This window comes from Cygnus olor, chromosome 17, assembly GCF_009769625.2.
Source record: "Cygnus olor isolate bCygOlo1 chromosome 17, bCygOlo1.pri.v2, whole genome shotgun sequence".
Taxonomy (NCBI): Eukaryota; Metazoa; Chordata; class Aves; order Anseriformes; family Anatidae; genus Cygnus; species Cygnus olor.
Window position 1 is genome coordinate 11,896,226 of NC_049185.1, and position 17,971 is coordinate 11,914,196.

At 36.9% G+C, this 17,971-nt stretch overlaps 1 protein-coding gene across 3 annotated transcripts; it reads right to left on the bottom strand.

Moving 5' to 3' along the window:
- Positions 1 to 49: 49 nt before the first annotated feature.
- ATP6V0A2 (ATPase H+ transporting V0 subunit a2) lies at positions 50 to 17,886 on the bottom strand. 3 transcript variants are annotated; one of them, XM_040576474.1, is made up of 20 exons: positions 17,649 to 17,886; positions 16,466 to 16,544; positions 14,951 to 15,048; positions 14,251 to 14,388; positions 13,622 to 13,722; positions 12,768 to 12,894; positions 11,575 to 11,657; positions 11,124 to 11,217; positions 10,582 to 10,794; positions 10,006 to 10,156; positions 9,086 to 9,225; positions 7,958 to 8,115; positions 6,367 to 6,457; positions 5,949 to 6,067; positions 5,281 to 5,491; positions 4,630 to 4,749; positions 4,223 to 4,342; positions 2,902 to 3,019; positions 2,131 to 2,302; positions 50 to 1,229 (listed from the first exon to the last, which is right to left on the bottom strand). In XM_040576474.1, exons 1-20 carry the CDS (start codon positions 17,763 to 17,765, stop codon positions 1,127 to 1,129), a joined length of 2,553 nt encoding a protein of 850 aa, XP_040432408.1. In that variant the 5' UTR covers positions 17,766 to 17,886; the 3' UTR covers positions 50 to 1,126. The 3 variants fall into 3 exon arrangements, with proteins under 3 accessions (XP_040432408.1, XP_040432410.1, XP_040432409.1); XM_040576476.1 differs by lacking the exon at positions 17,649 to 17,886 and adding an exon at positions 17,323 to 17,561; XM_040576475.1 differs by lacking the exon at positions 17,649 to 17,886 and adding an exon at positions 17,159 to 17,561.
- Between the last annotated feature and the right edge of the window lie 85 nt (positions 17,887 to 17,971).

The window sequence follows — 17,971 nt, forward strand, 5'->3', positions numbered from 1 at the left end:
AGGCACGGCCAGGGCCCTAAATGGCTACGTAGGGATTGTAAGGGCCGGCTCTGAACAGCGTAAACAGCGTTTTTATTCGGAATTAGTATGAAATAAGTGCAAATTTTAACTGTCACAGTTATTAAACAGTATGGCAATATCTCCCTTTCACAGCTGTTAAGCGTTATGGCAATATCCCCACTGTTACACACAGAAAAAAAAAAGGACCCCTTTGCAGCCTTCCCCCATCCAGCTGGGTAAAAACAGCTTTGGTTCAGCATGAGACAAACCAGGCATTCCTGTCAGGGGGTAGCCAAACATAAGCACACCTGTTTTAAGACCCGTTCTTCATTCTTGGTGAGAAACTTATTCGTAGGAGTAGAAACTTTCTACATGACGACACCCCATTGCGCAAACATTTCTAGACAGTGCAAAGTTTTTCTGAGGCTTTTACCCATCAAGATCACTGCAGGTGCTTTACAGACCAGCAGGTATCACAAAATTCTTCACAACAGAGAAGTAACTTTAAATCCCCACACCTAACCCTGCCTCCTTCTGTAACATTAAATGTGACTGTAGTTTCTGAAATAAAGTAGTAATTCAGGGCAGAACTCTGAACATGAAGTTAACATTTTTAGTGCAATTTTAAATACGGCCAAAGAAGAGCACGTCGTGTTGCTATGTACAAGTTTATATTATGTTTTGTTATCCTTTTGGAAGAAATACTGAAAACAGACGTTGCTTCTGTTGCATTGCTAAATTGTTCCCAAAGTACATGAGATGGTAGCTTGCTTAAGTATATGATTATATGAGTAGTAATGAATGTTGAATATGATGAAAGTCTTTCAGATAACTTAGAAATGATTGGTCAAGAAAATAAACAGCTTTAACAAAAAAAATGCCTACACTGGTTTTAGGACAAGCAGTAACACTTCTTTTTTTAAGAATAAAATTAATTTACAACATTAGTTTATCAAGAAAAATGTACAGTTTATACCTATACTTTCCAAGATGCTCCAAATTTGTTATGTAGTTCTATGGGAGGTATATATTACAAAATTATTTGGCTGCATTATAAGGCATTCAGTGAAAAACACTGTCCTACTAGGACAGACAATCCCAAACACTTCTGCTGACAGCAACCAAACTATGCCATATCATCTTTATTAAAATGTAAAGAAATGTGCTTAAAAGAGAAGGGCGTAAACTTGTATCCTCCACCAGTGTAGAATTTGTTCTGAAATTCCACCCTGAAACAAGATAAAAAACAGAATCTGGATATTAATCCAAAATGACTGATTGTCAAACAACAGAACTGTACAACACAGGAAACCAAACGAAACCAATCCTAATCCCATCACTTACGCTTTCTGTGCAGCTGCTTAACCTTCCTATCACAATCACAGGCAAATTTGATGTTTCTCAAGAGACTCAAAGATCCAGACATTCTGCTGTTATGGCTCATATCTCACTTCTGTCTTATTAATTTTTGAATTAACTGCAGTTAATTGTTTTGCAAATCTACAGTATCATGACAATACTTAGCAATGCAAATAGCTCTGTATCATGTGTTTAGATTCTAAGTGTCTGTCTTTTCTTACATTGTAAATTTTATCAAGTTTCAAATTAAGTACCAGAATCCACTCTAACATGCAGAGCTCCTGATGCTTAGACTAAAAAGGATTAAAATATTTAAGGGTGGGCAGTCCCACTTTATCAAGTTTTGCTCACTAATATAACGTTCTGTTGAGCCAAATAAATAAAACAGACTGGAGCCATTCAGTGATATAGCCAGATGGAAATTAAAAACGTTTATCAAAGTGACTAATATTCTACAGTATGAAAAGCTAAAATACTATAAATCAAATGTCCTCGTTCATAGTTCGCATAATAATCAACTCAATGTGGTAGAGGTCAATATACATCATAAGCGGATATAGTATTTGCACTGAAAATATTCCAGAGGAATATTCACATTCAACTAACAAGCCGTTTATTTGATGCAATTAGATAAAATCTATTAAAATAACATCAGACTATTAAACTTTACACTCATTAAAAAGTCACCTAATATTTTGAAATAAAAATTCCGCTGAAGAAGCCAGTATACAGTGTAGTGAAGTAATTATAAAACGGTGAGTTAAAACTTACCAGTGAAGTCGTATAGCATGGAGAAAAGCAGAAAGCCCCTCCATTACCAAAAGAATACAAACTGTTAGCACAGCAAAAAAGGCTAGAACGGGGACTAGCAGTAAGACACCGTATGTTGTATCCACACGAAGACCCACTCTCATCACCATTTGCCAAAGAACTTCTGATAATTCTGAAAAAAAAAAAAAAAAAAAAAAAAAAAACTTTCATAATTCATGTTGATACTGCACACATCCACCAAGTGAGCTACTGTACCTGACCTGTACTGTAGCTTAACCAGGATTACAGATTTGCTGAATATGGGAACTACAAGCAATCCCCTACACTACCCCATTTTTTTTCCCCTTTCCTTCAAGAAATGCTTAAAGGTACATCTGAGTTTCAAAATAAGGTCTACTGTTGGCAACATTTTCCACTATGATAGTAAGACTTCAGCAAGTCGTAAATACCTTTCAAACTGGTCAATTAACGGAAAGTAAAAAATGGTACTGTGGATGCTGATACAATATTATGTAACATTGTACCCAGATAAATCAACCTTCACACAGCCAAGAACAGTCAATGAAAAATGTTACTACGTTTCAAACAGTAAGTTACAATTTTAGTTTTCGGGCTTTCCATAGATAGTTATTAGTTTAAATAGTTTGTTTTTTTTAATTAAGTAAAAGATAATTTCATAGTAGTATCACTTCAACAGGCCAGCCCCCCCCCACCTGGCATTAAAAATCAAAACAGATTTAAAATCAACCAAAAAACGACAAAAATACTTACGTGCATGAGCAAGACTTAATGCCCAGAGTCTCAGATATGAGGCTGTATTAGAAATGCATCCGAGACAGTATTCAATGGTATGAATTGCTTGATTCATAAAAACATCTGCAAAATTAAACTAAAATATGAAAATATATTTGTATTCATTTGAGCAACATCGCACGGCATGAAAAAAACCAAAAACATTCATCTGTAAATCTTATTATACAGAAAAGCCATTAAGGGATAATACACTGACTTCATATCAAATTAAAAAAAAGCCACTGGCACATTTAAAATCCTTATTACAGGACAACAACCACCACAAAAAATCAGATGCTATAGTTTTCTCGTTAGTTTCCCCAATTATTTTGTGGACAGATAAAGATGTATGCAAATTTATTTTTTCCGCAAGGAATATGATCTAATACTTGAACTATAAAGGTAGTAAAACCAACCACATCTCCAATTCCTGTTCTATTGATATTGCAAGTTTATAATGTCAGTTTTTGAATCGTTAAAACCAGGGTTAATTATTAGTAATACGAGTGACAGAGAAACAATTACATTAATAACGTAAAATCTAAATGCACGTGCTTGTTGCTAATAGAGCACCAAGCCTAACACCACTGCAAGTTTCAACTACTTTGCAAGAAACTATGACATTTTATTTAAGCAAACAATTCTTCTATTTTCTACACGTAGCAAGCAAAATTCTACTGCCTCCAGAGAAGTAACCACTATACGTAGACCACACACTGGGAAACTGAAGCAGTTTCCTGGCTTTAAATCTACATGAAATCAGTGGAAACAGTAAATACTTTTAAAGATTTGACCAAAGTAGATAGCAATAATAGCTAGGACTAGGAATTCAATTTAACATCTCCAAACCCCCATTAGAAATAAGCTTTGTCACATCTAATATTCAACTATAAAAAGTTTTCTCTAGGTGAAAAGTCAAGGTTAATTAACAGGAAATTGCACAGTCATCTTCTTTCCTTAATGTTAAGGATCCATAAAAGCATGCAGGAAAAAAAAATTTATACCGCTTCTTCAATTCAAAAAAAAAAGCTGTAGTCTGATTCAAATAAAGCTCTCCTCATGTTCTCCGCTACAGATAGATATGGTTTGCTGTACCACAATCTGAACATACCAACAAATAATGATAAAATAGCAACAAATGAAAATACATGAATTGCATTCATGCATCAAGGTCTTTGTAAAGGCTCGGCTGATATTCTTAGAAACTTCCATGGACTCAGTACACAAACTATCTTCTTGATTATCAACTTCTAATTTTCTTTCAAGGACATACTAATTAGAAATTAAATAAGATAGTTACCTCCTCTTCATCCCCCTCTCTGTGCCCACTGTCTGAATGACTGTTTCCTTCTTCCACATCATGAGATCGCAGCAGAGAGAGTTCTTCTTCACTCTCTTTTCGAATTAGCTTGTAGCCACTCTGCAAAATTGAAATGCATCATGTCTGTTTGCTAAGTGGACTCTCAATTTTAAAATGGATTTTGAGAGTGGACTCTCGAAGTTAAAATTTGTTTAGAGAAGTTGCAAGAAGTAACATTCCCAAAGGCAAAAATGACCAGAGTGTAGAGGAACAAAACATTATCATACATTACAGATGAAAATGTTCCACGTGTAGAAGCATCTAGTTATGGACATTATTCTGTATGCAATAATACTAGCTGAATTTTTCTATACTGAAGAAATATCTAAACGTATCTCAATGCTCACCCTGTACGTTCTAATGCCTCGTCTTCCACTGTGCAACCAATATAAATAAAGTGGTTTTCCAAAAAGCATTACGGGAACAGAAAGAAAAGCAAGACTCAGTAAAAACCTCTGTAGACCAACCTGTTCATAAGTAGGAAAGAAAGAAAACGAGATCAGGTTCCAAAATCAAAGTTAGTAAAAGCCTTCCCATTTTCCTTTAAAAACCTCTTTGAGCAAAATACAAGAAAAATACTACTGATTTCAGTGGGCATGTGCTCCAAATTGAAAATCCATGCAAGTATTTACTTAATCAGGCCCTTAAATGGGGTTATAGGTACGCAGCACCTTCAGGACTTGGTTCTAAGTTAATACATGACTGATGCACAGTGTACTAAGATTATTTACAGTACACAGGAAAGAATCAAAATCACAAGAATATGGCTCTGTTCTCTAACCTCAACTCTAAACTGGGTGATTTTGTTCTAGAAACATATTTTTACAAGCACTACATAAAATCTTAAAATTAAAGAATGAAAATATTATTTAATGGTACTGTTTATTCATTTTCCCCTTCGTCTGATACATTCCCCTTCGTAGGGGAACATGACTTGTAAAGCAGTTAAATGAACAGGGGACACAGGATCATCAGAAGCTTGCAAGAACATTACTAACCTGCCCAGTATAAAAGACATCTGTTTCACCACCAGGAAACAGGAACATGTTAATAAACTCAATCAGAATGCTAGGAGCAGATGTAGAGTCCTCTGCAGAGTATGCTAACCACTTAAAGAAGATCATAAACACAAGGTAGCCAAAGATGCACATCATGAATAAAAGTTCAGGAATAAAAACCAAATAAATATTGTACTTCTTCTTGAAATGTCTGAAAGATAAAAATGGAAAAAAAAAGTTTTACCAAGAAAGATCAAGATAAGTATGGGGCCCAAACATGATTTCAATGAAACAGAACAGTGGTTGCGCTTTTATAGAGTCGGACTAAAATTAGAATTAAAAAAATGATTTCTTCGTATTCAGTAAAGTTTAAACCAGGTATTTCAGTGGAAATCAAGACCATATGAAGCATGTATTTGTATTTAACAAAAAGTAAAATAAAATACCATATTTATCAGTCGCTTCAGATTTTTTTGGCATAATACTGACCCATTACCTAATTTATGTGAAAGGAAATCTCCCTGTTACCGTCTTAATACAATTACTATTATCCTGTTTTTAAAAATAATAATAATAAATCATCACTTCTCTTACCATGTTAACTGTTATAATTCAAGACTTGACAAAAAGTATGTAATGATAATATTATCTTAACTTCTTGTACTTACAAGTGGTTAAATACCCCTAATACAACTCCAAACGTCATGTGAGCTACTCCAAAAATCACAGACATTTTCATTTTGAAAGAATTTAAAAAACTGAGACGGTTGCTTGCCAAATTCCAGATCTGAGGAAGAAATGAGACAAAACACACATTTCAGAACAATGTAATAGAAGGAATAAAACTGTATTCTTTTTCTATTAGGACACCAGAATTCTACCTCAAAATGAAATCACAACTGAAGTCTGAGTTTTGTGAAAATAGTTAAATCTTTCTTTGATTCATAAATGAACAAACTTTTTGAATTGAGAGAAAAAACATACTATGGGAAAAAAAAATCTGTTTATCTTCCTAATACACATACCAAAGTCTAATTTAAAGTTGAGTGATCATCACAAAGGAGAATTTAAAAGAATAAAACTAACCGGATCGATTCCAAAGGGATAAGCTCCGTTGTATACACCAGTAACATTTGGATCCAGTGTCAAAAATTGATTAGACTTCAGATCCTCAAGACTGCAGAGAAAGAAAATCACAATCAGATCTAACATAGTTTAAACATTGTGGCAATATATAGTTTGCATTCTGCAGGACACTACCCCTGTTTTCCATTACAAAAACATTCACCCAGATTCAGCCTATAAATGGATAAAGCAACTTCTAAGTACAAAGGATCCGGCCAGTAAAAATAACAACAAAAATCTAGGCTCTGAATCTGTGCTTAGTTCACTGTCTTTGAAAGGAAAGTTTCTAGAATTTTTAATTCCGCATTCCCCTAGAATAAAGCTTCATTGTAAAAGCTCCCAATTTGCTTTTACATAAAATTCACTAACAACCACTCAAAGGTTGTTTTGAGAGAAAATATTCAAATGTAAAAGGGAAAAATAAGGTATAGTTTCCACTATAACTTCAAACTGTTTTTAATTAACAAATTACTCACAACCTTTTCACATTTGAACCAAAGTCAGTACTTTTGACTCTACTTTAAGCCACTTCCTGTTTTTGAAATACAAGCTGTGATCATTTAAATACCAAAAGGCCTTAACACCCTAAAATAATGAGGTTATCCCAACTTATGTGATTCAGACTTACTTTTTCACAGCCTTTTTTTTTTTTTGCGATATCAAGAAAGGCTGTGCATAGACTAATATTTGCTAGGTAATTAATTTATGTCATTGTTAGTACCTTTACAGTAGATACCAATGCTTCTTGGCTAATTCCAGAACCGTATTTTGGGACAAGTTTCTCCAAAACTTGCCCTGTGTTTTCAATTTCTCTCAAAAACTTTGCTCTATCTGTTTTAATTAGTTACAGCAGAACAGTCGTACACTTTTAACAGTTTAAATGAAAACTGCTGGCTACCAGTAAATAAACATCCTGAACTAATCTCAAGAAGACCACAAGAAGCCAAACACCTCTAAGGAGCTTTAGAGACTGAATAAATCCAAGAAATATTGCCTCTAAAATTAATGCATGTGAGCTCTTACCTCCAATAAGATAATTATGCTAGCTGTATTTTTTAATAGAAGTTCCTAGCTAGCATAGATAGCATGAGGGTACTGCAACAAGATTTGGCCCAGGAGGAGTCTGATTTTCATCTACATCTAATTATAAAAGTCTAGAAAATGTTCTCGGTGACTGAGAACATGACAGCAAGATAACCCAGTAAAGCAGCATTGGTAAATAAGAGATTAACCTGACAGACTGACTGAATTATACATATTCCAATTCCAACAGCAGTTTTGGAAGAAATTGTGTTCTCTATGGATTTTCCAATTTAAGTAAGCAATTTCATTTTGTTTCTAAATAACTATTACTGCTTTTTTATATTTTAAGAGTAGATGAAACTTTAGAAGAAACTTAGTGCTTAGCACACTAGCATTTGATAGTTTAACTAGATTTTCCCAGATTTCATTACTACTCTCAATAAAAGGACAGCTAAAGAGCCAAAGGGTTAAACTGTTGCAGGAAGTAGATTTGCTTTAACTATACAGCAAATGAAGGCATGCTACTCACCGCCAAACCTTCTGCTCAAACATTGCTGAAACATTCCATCCAGAACCAAATATATTTAATGACTTTGAAAAACAATCATTATAAATCAGTCCAGTGTATACAGAAAACAAACCCATCAATAAAATAACGTATCGGCCTTCATATAACATTTTCATTATCTGTAAGTATTTAAAAAAAAAAGAAAAAAGAAAACATCATTCATCATCTGCTATATGAATAATTGCTATCCACACTTTTCTAAAAGAAACATTTTTCGCCTCACAAAACTTCTAAAAACTAAAAATTCTTACAAATAGCCTATAAATAGTACGAGGAAACCCAAGATCAATCAAAATGGAACAAAGACCTTTTCCTTAAGCATGCAAACATGCAATTTGCAAATACCAGTCACTAAATGCCTGAGATTCATCTCTCCACATTTGCAACTTTATGCCAAGCGATTTATATGCAAAGGCTGCATTAGGACATAGAGCTAGCGGCAAGTATATTCAGAAAGACAACTTTGGTTTACAACTTTGGTTTAAGGTGAATGCAGAGATTTGAACTCCCCATGCAAGCTCCCATGACACAAACTGAGACTTTTCCTACTGATATCCTTACACTAATGAATAGTCTTTGTAAGACACATTTCTTCCCCTGAACTGTTTTTCAAGAAGTGAAGTTAATTTTAATTAAATATAATTTTAATAAGACATGCAAGTGTTCCTGCTTTCCAAGCCTATGTCATTAAAAGATTAGATAAAATCAAGTTTTATGAATTTCAAACTACAACTCGTTTTCAGAAACAATAAAAGAAGGTAGAATTTGAAAAGCCATTTTCTCCTCAGGTTAGTCACTGTAACCACATTCTGTAAAATTCACGCATCACTAAGAAGCCTTAGCAGAGGGAAAGACAAGCCCCCTCTCTCAAATAAAAATATAGTTTGTTAAGATTAATCTTAACAAGCATTGTTAATCTTAACAAGCATTAATCTTGAAAAATATGGTAATTTTAAACATGGAAAATCCTAAAACAAAGAAAAAACTGTCTAATACATGCACAAAAAATATTACTTTCCAGAAACGCAGTAACTATCCAATTGAAACTATCTTGCTGGTGGAGGTTAAGTTATTTATAATTTTCTTTACCTCATCCTGCGATCTTTGTAACCTAGGATGGTTTTCATACAGTATTGTCAGGAGTGCAAAGATGAACATCAGCAGACCATGCCCAAAGTCTCCAAACATAACAGCAAACAAGAAGGGAAAAGTGATGATGGTATAGAGAGCTGAAATGGCAACGTAACAGACTTCAGGCACATAGCACAATAGATGATGGTGGTATCTGAATTATGTGTGAGCAATTAAAGTATTTTTAACCTCTCGATTTGTTCAGCTTTAAGTTTGAAAGACATTTCACCCCATGCTAACAGACATCTCACCCACACTATAAATGTAATTCAGTTTAAAGCTTGCTTATCTATATATATGACACCCTTTAGCAGTGACAACTCCACAGCTGAGCATCAGCTGACATGACAATTCTAAGGATAATAATATGAACCCAGGAAATAAAAGTTATTTTCCAGTTACTTTGACTCTGTAGTATACCTTACGTTCTCCTGTACAGCGTGACATGATACTCTCATACCCAAGATAGCTATAAAAATACATGAAGATATTAAACTAACTGGGCTATACAACAAGCAGGATTTTTTCAAGTGATGAGCTTCACATTTGAGCAAGAACAGTAGCCATTACCAAGTTTTCTTCTTTTCCCTGAATATTTTTCTTACCCAAGGTAAAGCATATAAAGAAACAATATGCAATTGCTACTGCTGTTTTAACGCTGAAATAACGCACTAAAATTAAATCCCATCTTACTGCTTGGAACACCATTTGTACTTTTGATGAGCTGCTGAAGTTTTAAAACAGCTACTAATAATCAGTACGGTTGTCACTGTTTTGCCATCACTGGTGGCTAGTTTAGCAAGGTATTTAAACACAGAGCCTTACAAGGCAAGGAATAATGGCAGCACAGCTCACAGTTCAGATTTTGGAGGACCAACCTGGATTAACTTCCCCATAGTTTCCAACTCCATAAGCATCAACGATATTTTGGAACCCTGAAGTGAATTTATTGGTACGTATCAGAGTTGGAGGGGGTTGTGTTGTTGGGATGGTATTCATGAATGAAGAAATTGTGGCTCCACTCTTCCTCTAATTCCAGACAGAAAGAGAAGATACGTTTATATGAAAACTCAGTTGACAATTTAATCAAAGTGAAAATATTTTCTCTATCGACAGTTTCACTGATCTTGAAACATGCCTGAAGTAACCCTCAAATTTAATGTTTATCCCTTTGTGCCTTTAAAAAATAAAAATTATATTAATCTGTTCCTCTAAAAGCACTAACATACAGTGTTCTAATCCTTACTTCATAGGAAATAACAAATTTTAATAATTTCCTTATTAAAAACTTTTTAAAAAGACTCTGTCCATAAAGAAATTGTTTAATATGAGTACACAGAGATCGAGACCTGCCTGTGACTGACTTTCACCCTATTTTAAATATTTTCTTTCCTTATGTGTATAGTTAGTTGAAGACAGAAGTTCTAACATCCGTGAGCATTCAGCTGACTTACTGAACCTTCCTCCAACGCATGGCGCAAGTTTTGCAGATCAGCCACTGGACACCAAACCTCAGCAATCAAACATTTATTTGTGACATCAAAACTGCACAAGTTGAGTACATGATAAATGGCTTTCATCTTCTTTACTTGGATAACCCACGTATAGATGGATTCAGATGCTTTACACAAAACTTGGCGTAAGTAATCCTCGGTTTTATGCAGCACCTTCATCCAAGAAGAAAAACAAAAAGCTTTCATTGAAAACGTAGGAACAATTATGTTAACAACAGCAAAGCACCGAGTATTTCTTCAATGATGAACTACATTTGTGGGAGGCCACAATAAGCACTGCATTGTTTTAGGCAGTGGAATTACCGTGAAGTGTAATAAATACATGCAACTCCAGACCATGGACACTACATAGGGTCAAGTTCAGATCCAAAGCTGCAAGTATTTTAGAAATATATTAATGTATTTAATACTATGATACATTAAATGATTTCCTATAGTGCAGTAACTACAGCAAAGGGAATACACTATTACAATTTACTCACAGTACGAAGATCCTGAATACGAACGTTTAGTCCTTCAACAACTGCCGTGCGCTCATCCATGGTATTTGGATAGGGATACACATGACAGTGATAACTACAGAAACACAGAAGTCTGTACTAAATAACCAACCTAAAGAAAAATAACACAGCCAGCCCCAGGCCCTAGTCAAATCTGCAACATGCTGTCTAATAGCCACGGACCAGATTCAACTGGCAGTCACTGTTTTGCCAATACTTAATAAAGACTGCAGATAAAATGACTCATACATTTATTTGTACGTGAGATAATTATAAAGCTAGATGCAACTGAGGGGCTAGGAAAAAAAACAAATTTAACTTCAAAACCTTGCACGAAATCAACATTTCCAAGGAACGGGACGAGGGGGAAAACAAAGAAAAAAATAATCCAGACATAAAGAAATGATATATATATATAAAATTTGCTTCTTACCAGTCACAAATCTTCTTAACTTTCTGGCCGATTTGTTCACCCCAATAGGACACTAAAAACACAAACCATTTTGTGGTTTCACCCTGGAAAAAAAAAAAGGATAAGTTGATAAAGTTTATTTTTAACAGACAACTCTCCTATGCTGTACATATTCAAATTTGTTATTTTACTGTGTAATTAGAAAAGTGTTAGTAGTATTAACATTCCACCATTTTAGTTAAGAACAAAAAATAAAATTCAAGTGTACCAATATTTCAAAGGATTTTTTTAGTAACAAAAAAAAATCAAAAAAATCAAAGTAAAGTTTAAATTAATATTGGACAGCCATAGCTGCTAATTTACAAAGGGAATTTGTAAGTTTAGAGAAAAATCTTCATAGAAGACTGACTATATTCCCGACATATTTCCTTAACTACTGAATGAACAAATAAAAGGGTTATTAAAAGATAATGGCCTGTATAGACCTGGTTAATAAATATCCAAGCAGCCATCTATGCCACGCATTTTGATCAAGGTAGCCGAAGACACAATTATTCCACAATAAAGTTCAGCAATAAAGGACAAGACATATGAGGAGTAGCCGAGGTCACTTGGTTTGTTCAGCTGGAAGGACAGAAGGCTGAGGGAGGCCTCATGGCAGCCTGCAGCTTCCTCACAAAGGGAGCGGGGCAGGCACTGAGCTCTGCTCTCTGGGGACAGCGACAGGACCCGAGGGAACGGCATGGAGCTGGGACAGGGGAGGGTCAGGCTGGGTGTTAGAGAAAGGGTGTTGGAGAAAGGTTCTGCACCCAGAGGGTGGTCAGGCACTGGGACAGGCTCCCAGGCACAGTCTGATGCAGTCACAGCATGAAGCCTGCTGGAGTTCGAGAAGTGTTTGGACAACACTTTCAGACACGTGGTTTAATTTTTAGGTAGCGTTGTGTGGAGCCCAGAGTTGGACTCAATCATCCTTGTGGGTCCGTTCCAACTTGGGATATTCTGTGATTCTGCACGCATCAAGCTGAACCGTTCCTAGTGTTATGATGGAATTGAGACCTCTAATTTTGAAGTTGCCAGTTATAATATTTGAAAGTGATTTTCTCTCCAAAGGCTCTAGGAAATTATTTACATTCACTGCAGACCTGAGCAGCAATTCTTTCAGGTCATATGAAGAGTACAAACAAAATAAACCGATAGTTACAATGTTTACTCACTGTATCTGGATCTTCCAGACATTCATCCAACTCTGCATATGTAAGAATAGTGTATCCTTTACAGACTCTCCACAGCATTTTTTCAAACGCTTCAACTTTTGCTCGATGAACTAACCCAGATATAAATCTATGAAAAAAAGAAAAAAACACATTTGAAAAGTAAGTCAAAATCCATGAAGTAAAATCTCAGAACATATCATCTCTCCAGATCACAGTCACAAGAATTTCACGTCCAGCAACTCCAGAGAAGGAAACACCACACCCTATATAGGAACTAACTGGTATGTAAAATAAAGATACAATTTCTATTTGGAAAACAGATGGATTATAGGTCCGAACAAACAACTAGAATATTTAATGTAATTTCTTTCTGCAGTAGTAAGGTTCTTAATTTTTTATTCAGTAAGGCACTCTAAAAATGACATTGCAGGGAGCTGTTTCCATATATCATTTTAAAGACAAGTAGGCAATACCGTTAATAATGTTACATTTACAATTGACTCAGACAGCTCATTGAAAAACTGTGTGTTTATCCTAAAAAAACAGTTTGAACAGTAGAAGGAAGTACCAAAATTAAGGAAAGTCTTAAATGCTCTAAACACACATACTTGGTCTGACGAAAGCTTTATGACAGTATACTTGGTGCAGTCCTACTTATCCCTTTAAAGAATCCAGCTTTGTTTCAGAGATGCATTTGGGACCCCTGGTCTAAAATGGTTTGGCTCATCTTAAATCACTGCAGTCACACAACATCTCATCTTGAGAAACTAGCCTGTTATTTACAGCAGCTCATCCAGCAGTTTTGAAACAGCACACCACGACAACCTGGCATACCTCGGCTGAACCATACCTACCCAAGCTTGGCACCCAGTCTATGCATACAGTTGTAATCCACAAATGGCTCGTTTTCCACAGATGGAAATTCTTCATAATTCATGTGTAAATGGGATTCATACTAGGAAATAAAAGAAATATCATTCACAGCATTCAGAAAAAATATTTCGGTTCATTTATTATTCTATAGAGGAAAAGCTAATTAAGTAAATTCTTTCAGTGAAAATACAAAAGCATTTCCTGCACTCAATTCAGACAACAGAGATATCTTGGGATCTCAAGTGAGTCACTCAGCAATTATAGTCACTGTTGCAAAGGTTACGTGATAAATTTCTCAGCACAATTTACACATCAAAATAAGACGAATATGACTTCATCTTCTGCTGGCATCAGCAGTAACATTCAGATGAATCAACAGAGAAATCACAAAGCTCCTAAGTTTCAGGGCTGCGTTTTGCTGTGCATATGCCTAATGCCTGTACATACAGCACAAGCAGTTGTGAGCCAGCTTCTCTAGGTACCGAGCACAAACAAACAACGTATGGTGCTGTAAAGCCCAACAGGAAGTCGTGCACTTAACTAGAAGCACTAACAGCACGCAACAGAACCATCACATGACACAGTTCTAGTCAAACACCACAAGTAGTACCTCTGCTGTTCTCCTGACAAACGTTTGTGTGACATCCAACATGCACGTGTATTCTGTCAGTTCAAGCAGATTTTTCCTCAGCTTTTCTTTGTTTTTATTTACTTCCCTCAATTCTGTTTCCAGCTTCTGCAGCTGTTCCTGTTACATGAAATAAAAATGATACAGAATCAGTTACACCGTTTTGGAAACTGGGGGAAGATGAATTTTAAGCAAGTTAATTTGGCTTAACAACAGGAACTTTTCAATTTCTTAATTAACTTAAGCTCCATAGATTTTCTTCCTCAGCCTGCCAAAGATTGCTTTGTATTGAGTATGCTTGATCCTCCACTAGCATCCATTAAGTCTGTTGTTACAACCCTAATTTGTGTCTGAGCTAAGTAAGGCAGACTTGGAATTAGAACTTGGAATGTGAGGGTGAGACAGCTACCTATTCTATCGATAGAATTAGAGCAGAACAGAATGCCATTCAAAATTATAAGCACTCACAGAAAAGAGCACCGTGTTTCATTACACAACCAACATGGGAAAAGAGAGCCTTGGGCATATAAAATTCTCACACACCCTGGAAAACATGGATGTTTATTTATTATTTTTTTTTACTGTGTTTGTTTATTTTTTTTGAAATGTTTATTTTTATTTATTTTTTTATTTATATTTTAAACTGAAAACAGTTTGGGCATCTGGAGTGTGAAAAAATTACCTGGATTTCTAAAATGTGTTTCAGCAAGGGCGCAGGAGGAGCAACATCTCCTTCAGGAAGAGGAATATCTGCCTTTTTAATTTCTTGTACTAAATACCCTGGAGAAAAAAAAAGAATCGGAAATGAAACTGAAAATTGCACAGTTGATCTTCAGCTCTTATTGAGGGCACTGATCACACTGCAGCATCAAGCCCTAATTATTTTATTAATTTATTTTGGCAACAATACACAAAGAGTCTTCAAAATGAACACAAACAAAGGGTAAAGATTAGTGCTCCATGGAGAAAAAGAGCGGCTTATGAAGTGCTAGCAATACAAGACAGACAGCATTGCTCCCTTGGACGCTTGCAGAAGTAAACTATCTTCAGAGACCACAGACTGAAACTTTCCAACCACAAGCACTTTTTAAGAAGCTTTTGACTTTTCATAATATGTTTTTGTTGCTACTTTCTGCTCCTAATGCCATCCGCCAAAAACTGATGTGCTGCTCAACAATCCATGTTTGGAATAAAAGGTGTTCAAACAAGGAGGCTTAAGAAACCCTGACAACGCGTGCAACTCATGCTGGGCGGTGAGATTGCCACGATAGCTACTGGGATGTTTGGCATGACCAGCACGTGGCTCTGATAAGAGATTCCAATAAAAGAATCCTTCAACAGCAGCTTTTCCTCTGGGTATACTGAAGTTATCTGCATCTTGGCTGTAACGCTCTTCATGTCCTTTCTCTATTCCTTGACTATCATGTGAAAACAATTATTAGTAACTTAAAATGTTTTGGAGACTACTTGGAAGTTCAACAGCACTGAGTTGCATTACATGAGAAATTGGGTTTATTTTATAAGTCAAGGGAATATCTAGAGTAACGTTTCCATGGTCCAAGCAGTATTTTAAGCAGTCAATACAGAAATGGTCTCAACTGTTTATCAGCAACGCATTAACAACTCTTCTTCACTTCTACGCTTAAAAAAAAATAAACACGGATATATTTAACACACGCGCTGGACCATATGTAAATTTTACATCTACAAAACTAAGAAACGGGTAGTGGTAAAATATTGGAACAGGCTGCCCAGAGGCCCTAGAGTCTCTACCTGTAGATGTATTCGAAACCTCACTGAACAGAGCCCTGGACAATGGGCTCTAGCTCACTCTGCTAGAGCAGGACATGGGACTAAGAGGTCCCTTCCAACCTAAACAATCATGTGATACGCTCAAAGCTGACACAGCGTATGAATGCAGATTAAGGAACATACTTGTATGTTCTGACCCAATTCAGTACTGCAGTCAAATAAGCCATCTCCAGCTCCGAAGAGCTGCAGGCTACGTACTTGAGTACATGTATTTTATTTTTTCACAGATAGGAAAAATTTGTAAGATTCCAAAACGTTAAAATGGTGCAACACTGGGAAAAAACAAGAAAAGCTCTAGCTGAAACCTCCACTGTAGTTCCTCTTGCAAAGTGAATTTTAATAAAGCCGCAGATGAGATGAAAATAGGTATGAAAATAAAGCTCACCAAGTATTCTTTCCATTTCTTCACATTTCTTTACTTCATTCACAAATTTTCTCTGAAATACACTTACGTTTGGGTTGAGCTGAAGGAGGATAAAACATTTATTAGGTAATGAAACAAAAAAATACCCCTAAAAAACATAGTTGTTTCTCTGATTTCATGGAGCCAGTTTTGCATGTACCGTATGTGCACTCTTTCTACAAACTGCTTTTCAGCTAGGAAGCTATTTTTAAAAAGACAGAAGTCTTCAAATAGCAAGGTTTTACTAAAACAGAATGATTTGAGTAAAAAGAATGAAAGACACTGATAACAAACTAACTCAAGTCTACTGGAGAAACCACCCCCATATTATTCCTACAGTTTTAAAGTACTGCTTAAAGACTTCAAATTAATAAACGTGAACCTATCTATAAACATTTTTTTGCTATACTTTTCCATAAATTCTATTTGAAATGTTAAGCTTTGACGAGATCTTTTTCCACACTTCTCCATGAGCGTGCATTGTCTCTGGCTACATGTTCAACTTTAAAATCAGGACTACTTGAAATGGCATCTGTGGCCTTTAAACACAATACCCGTGTAATGATTCTTACAGGATCCTCCTACCTGCGGTATTTGCTAACCAGCTGTTATTTTTATTTAAGTTTTCCCAGTTTTCCTTGCTACGATTTTATAACCTATATTTATGAAGAATACCTGAGAGAAATTCCAAAGTCTCAGTCAGCAAGCAAACATCATATAATTACGACGAGACAACGCAGAAACAAAGTTAATTATTGCCCAACCCATCTTCTATTAGTGAGGCACTTGGTTTCCTTCAAGGTGAACTGCTGCTCTGGGAGCAGACGCACTTTACAAACCGGCAGTGTGTGATGGTGAAGGAATAAGCTTGTAGAACTGAGATGTTTCCATCAGGTTGCCAGCGGGGTGGGCACATCCGGCTGTGCACCTACAGACCGAAGTCAGGGTGGCTTCAGGCGCGTAGCAGGCTCTCCACAGGATGCTCCACAAAACCCAGAGGTTACACCGCCCGTGTGACGGGTGGGATCGGGCCCTCCCCTGAGCCTCAGGAAGGCCGCGGCCCCGCGCTACCTTTCCACGGCCCTCCCTCCCCGCCCCGCGGAGCCAGGCCCGCACCCGCCGCCCAGCCGGGGGCACCGGGGGCTGTTTCCACACCGCTACTCACGTCTCGGAACTCGGCCAGGCCGCGCTCGCCCACCTCGCTGAGGCACTCGTAGGCCGAGCCGCTCTGCAGGAAGAGCTGCGCCAGGCACAGCGGCTCGCCGCGGAACAGCGAGCCCATGGCGGGGCCCGGCTCGGGAAGGGGCTCCGGGGGGGGACCCGGGGGGAGCTCAGCGGAGCCCGGCTCTGCCCGGCGCTGCGGCGGCCATGGCGGCCCGGCCCGGCTGTTTCCGGGGGCAGGGCCCCGCGGGGGCCGAGCGGGGAAAGGCGGGGCCTGGGGGGGGGGAGCCAAGGGGGTCCACGTGGAAGGAGTGGAAAGGAGACAAT

Bases quoted from the DNA above. Each gene is read 5' to 3' on its own strand.
- ATP6V0A2 (XM_040576474.1), bottom strand. From the start codon at position 17,765: ATGGGCTCGCTGTTCCGCGGCGAGCCGCTGTGCCTGGCGCAGCTCTTC. The intron at 12,895-13,621 runs GTAGGTATGGTT...TTTTTTTCATAG, and splicing joins AGACTGGGTGCCAAGCTTGG to ATTTATATCTGGGTTAGTTC. The intron at 11,218-11,574 runs GTAAGAAGCAAA...GTGTTTCTGTAG, and splicing joins GTTAAGAAGATTTGTGACTG to TTATCACTGTCATGTGTATC.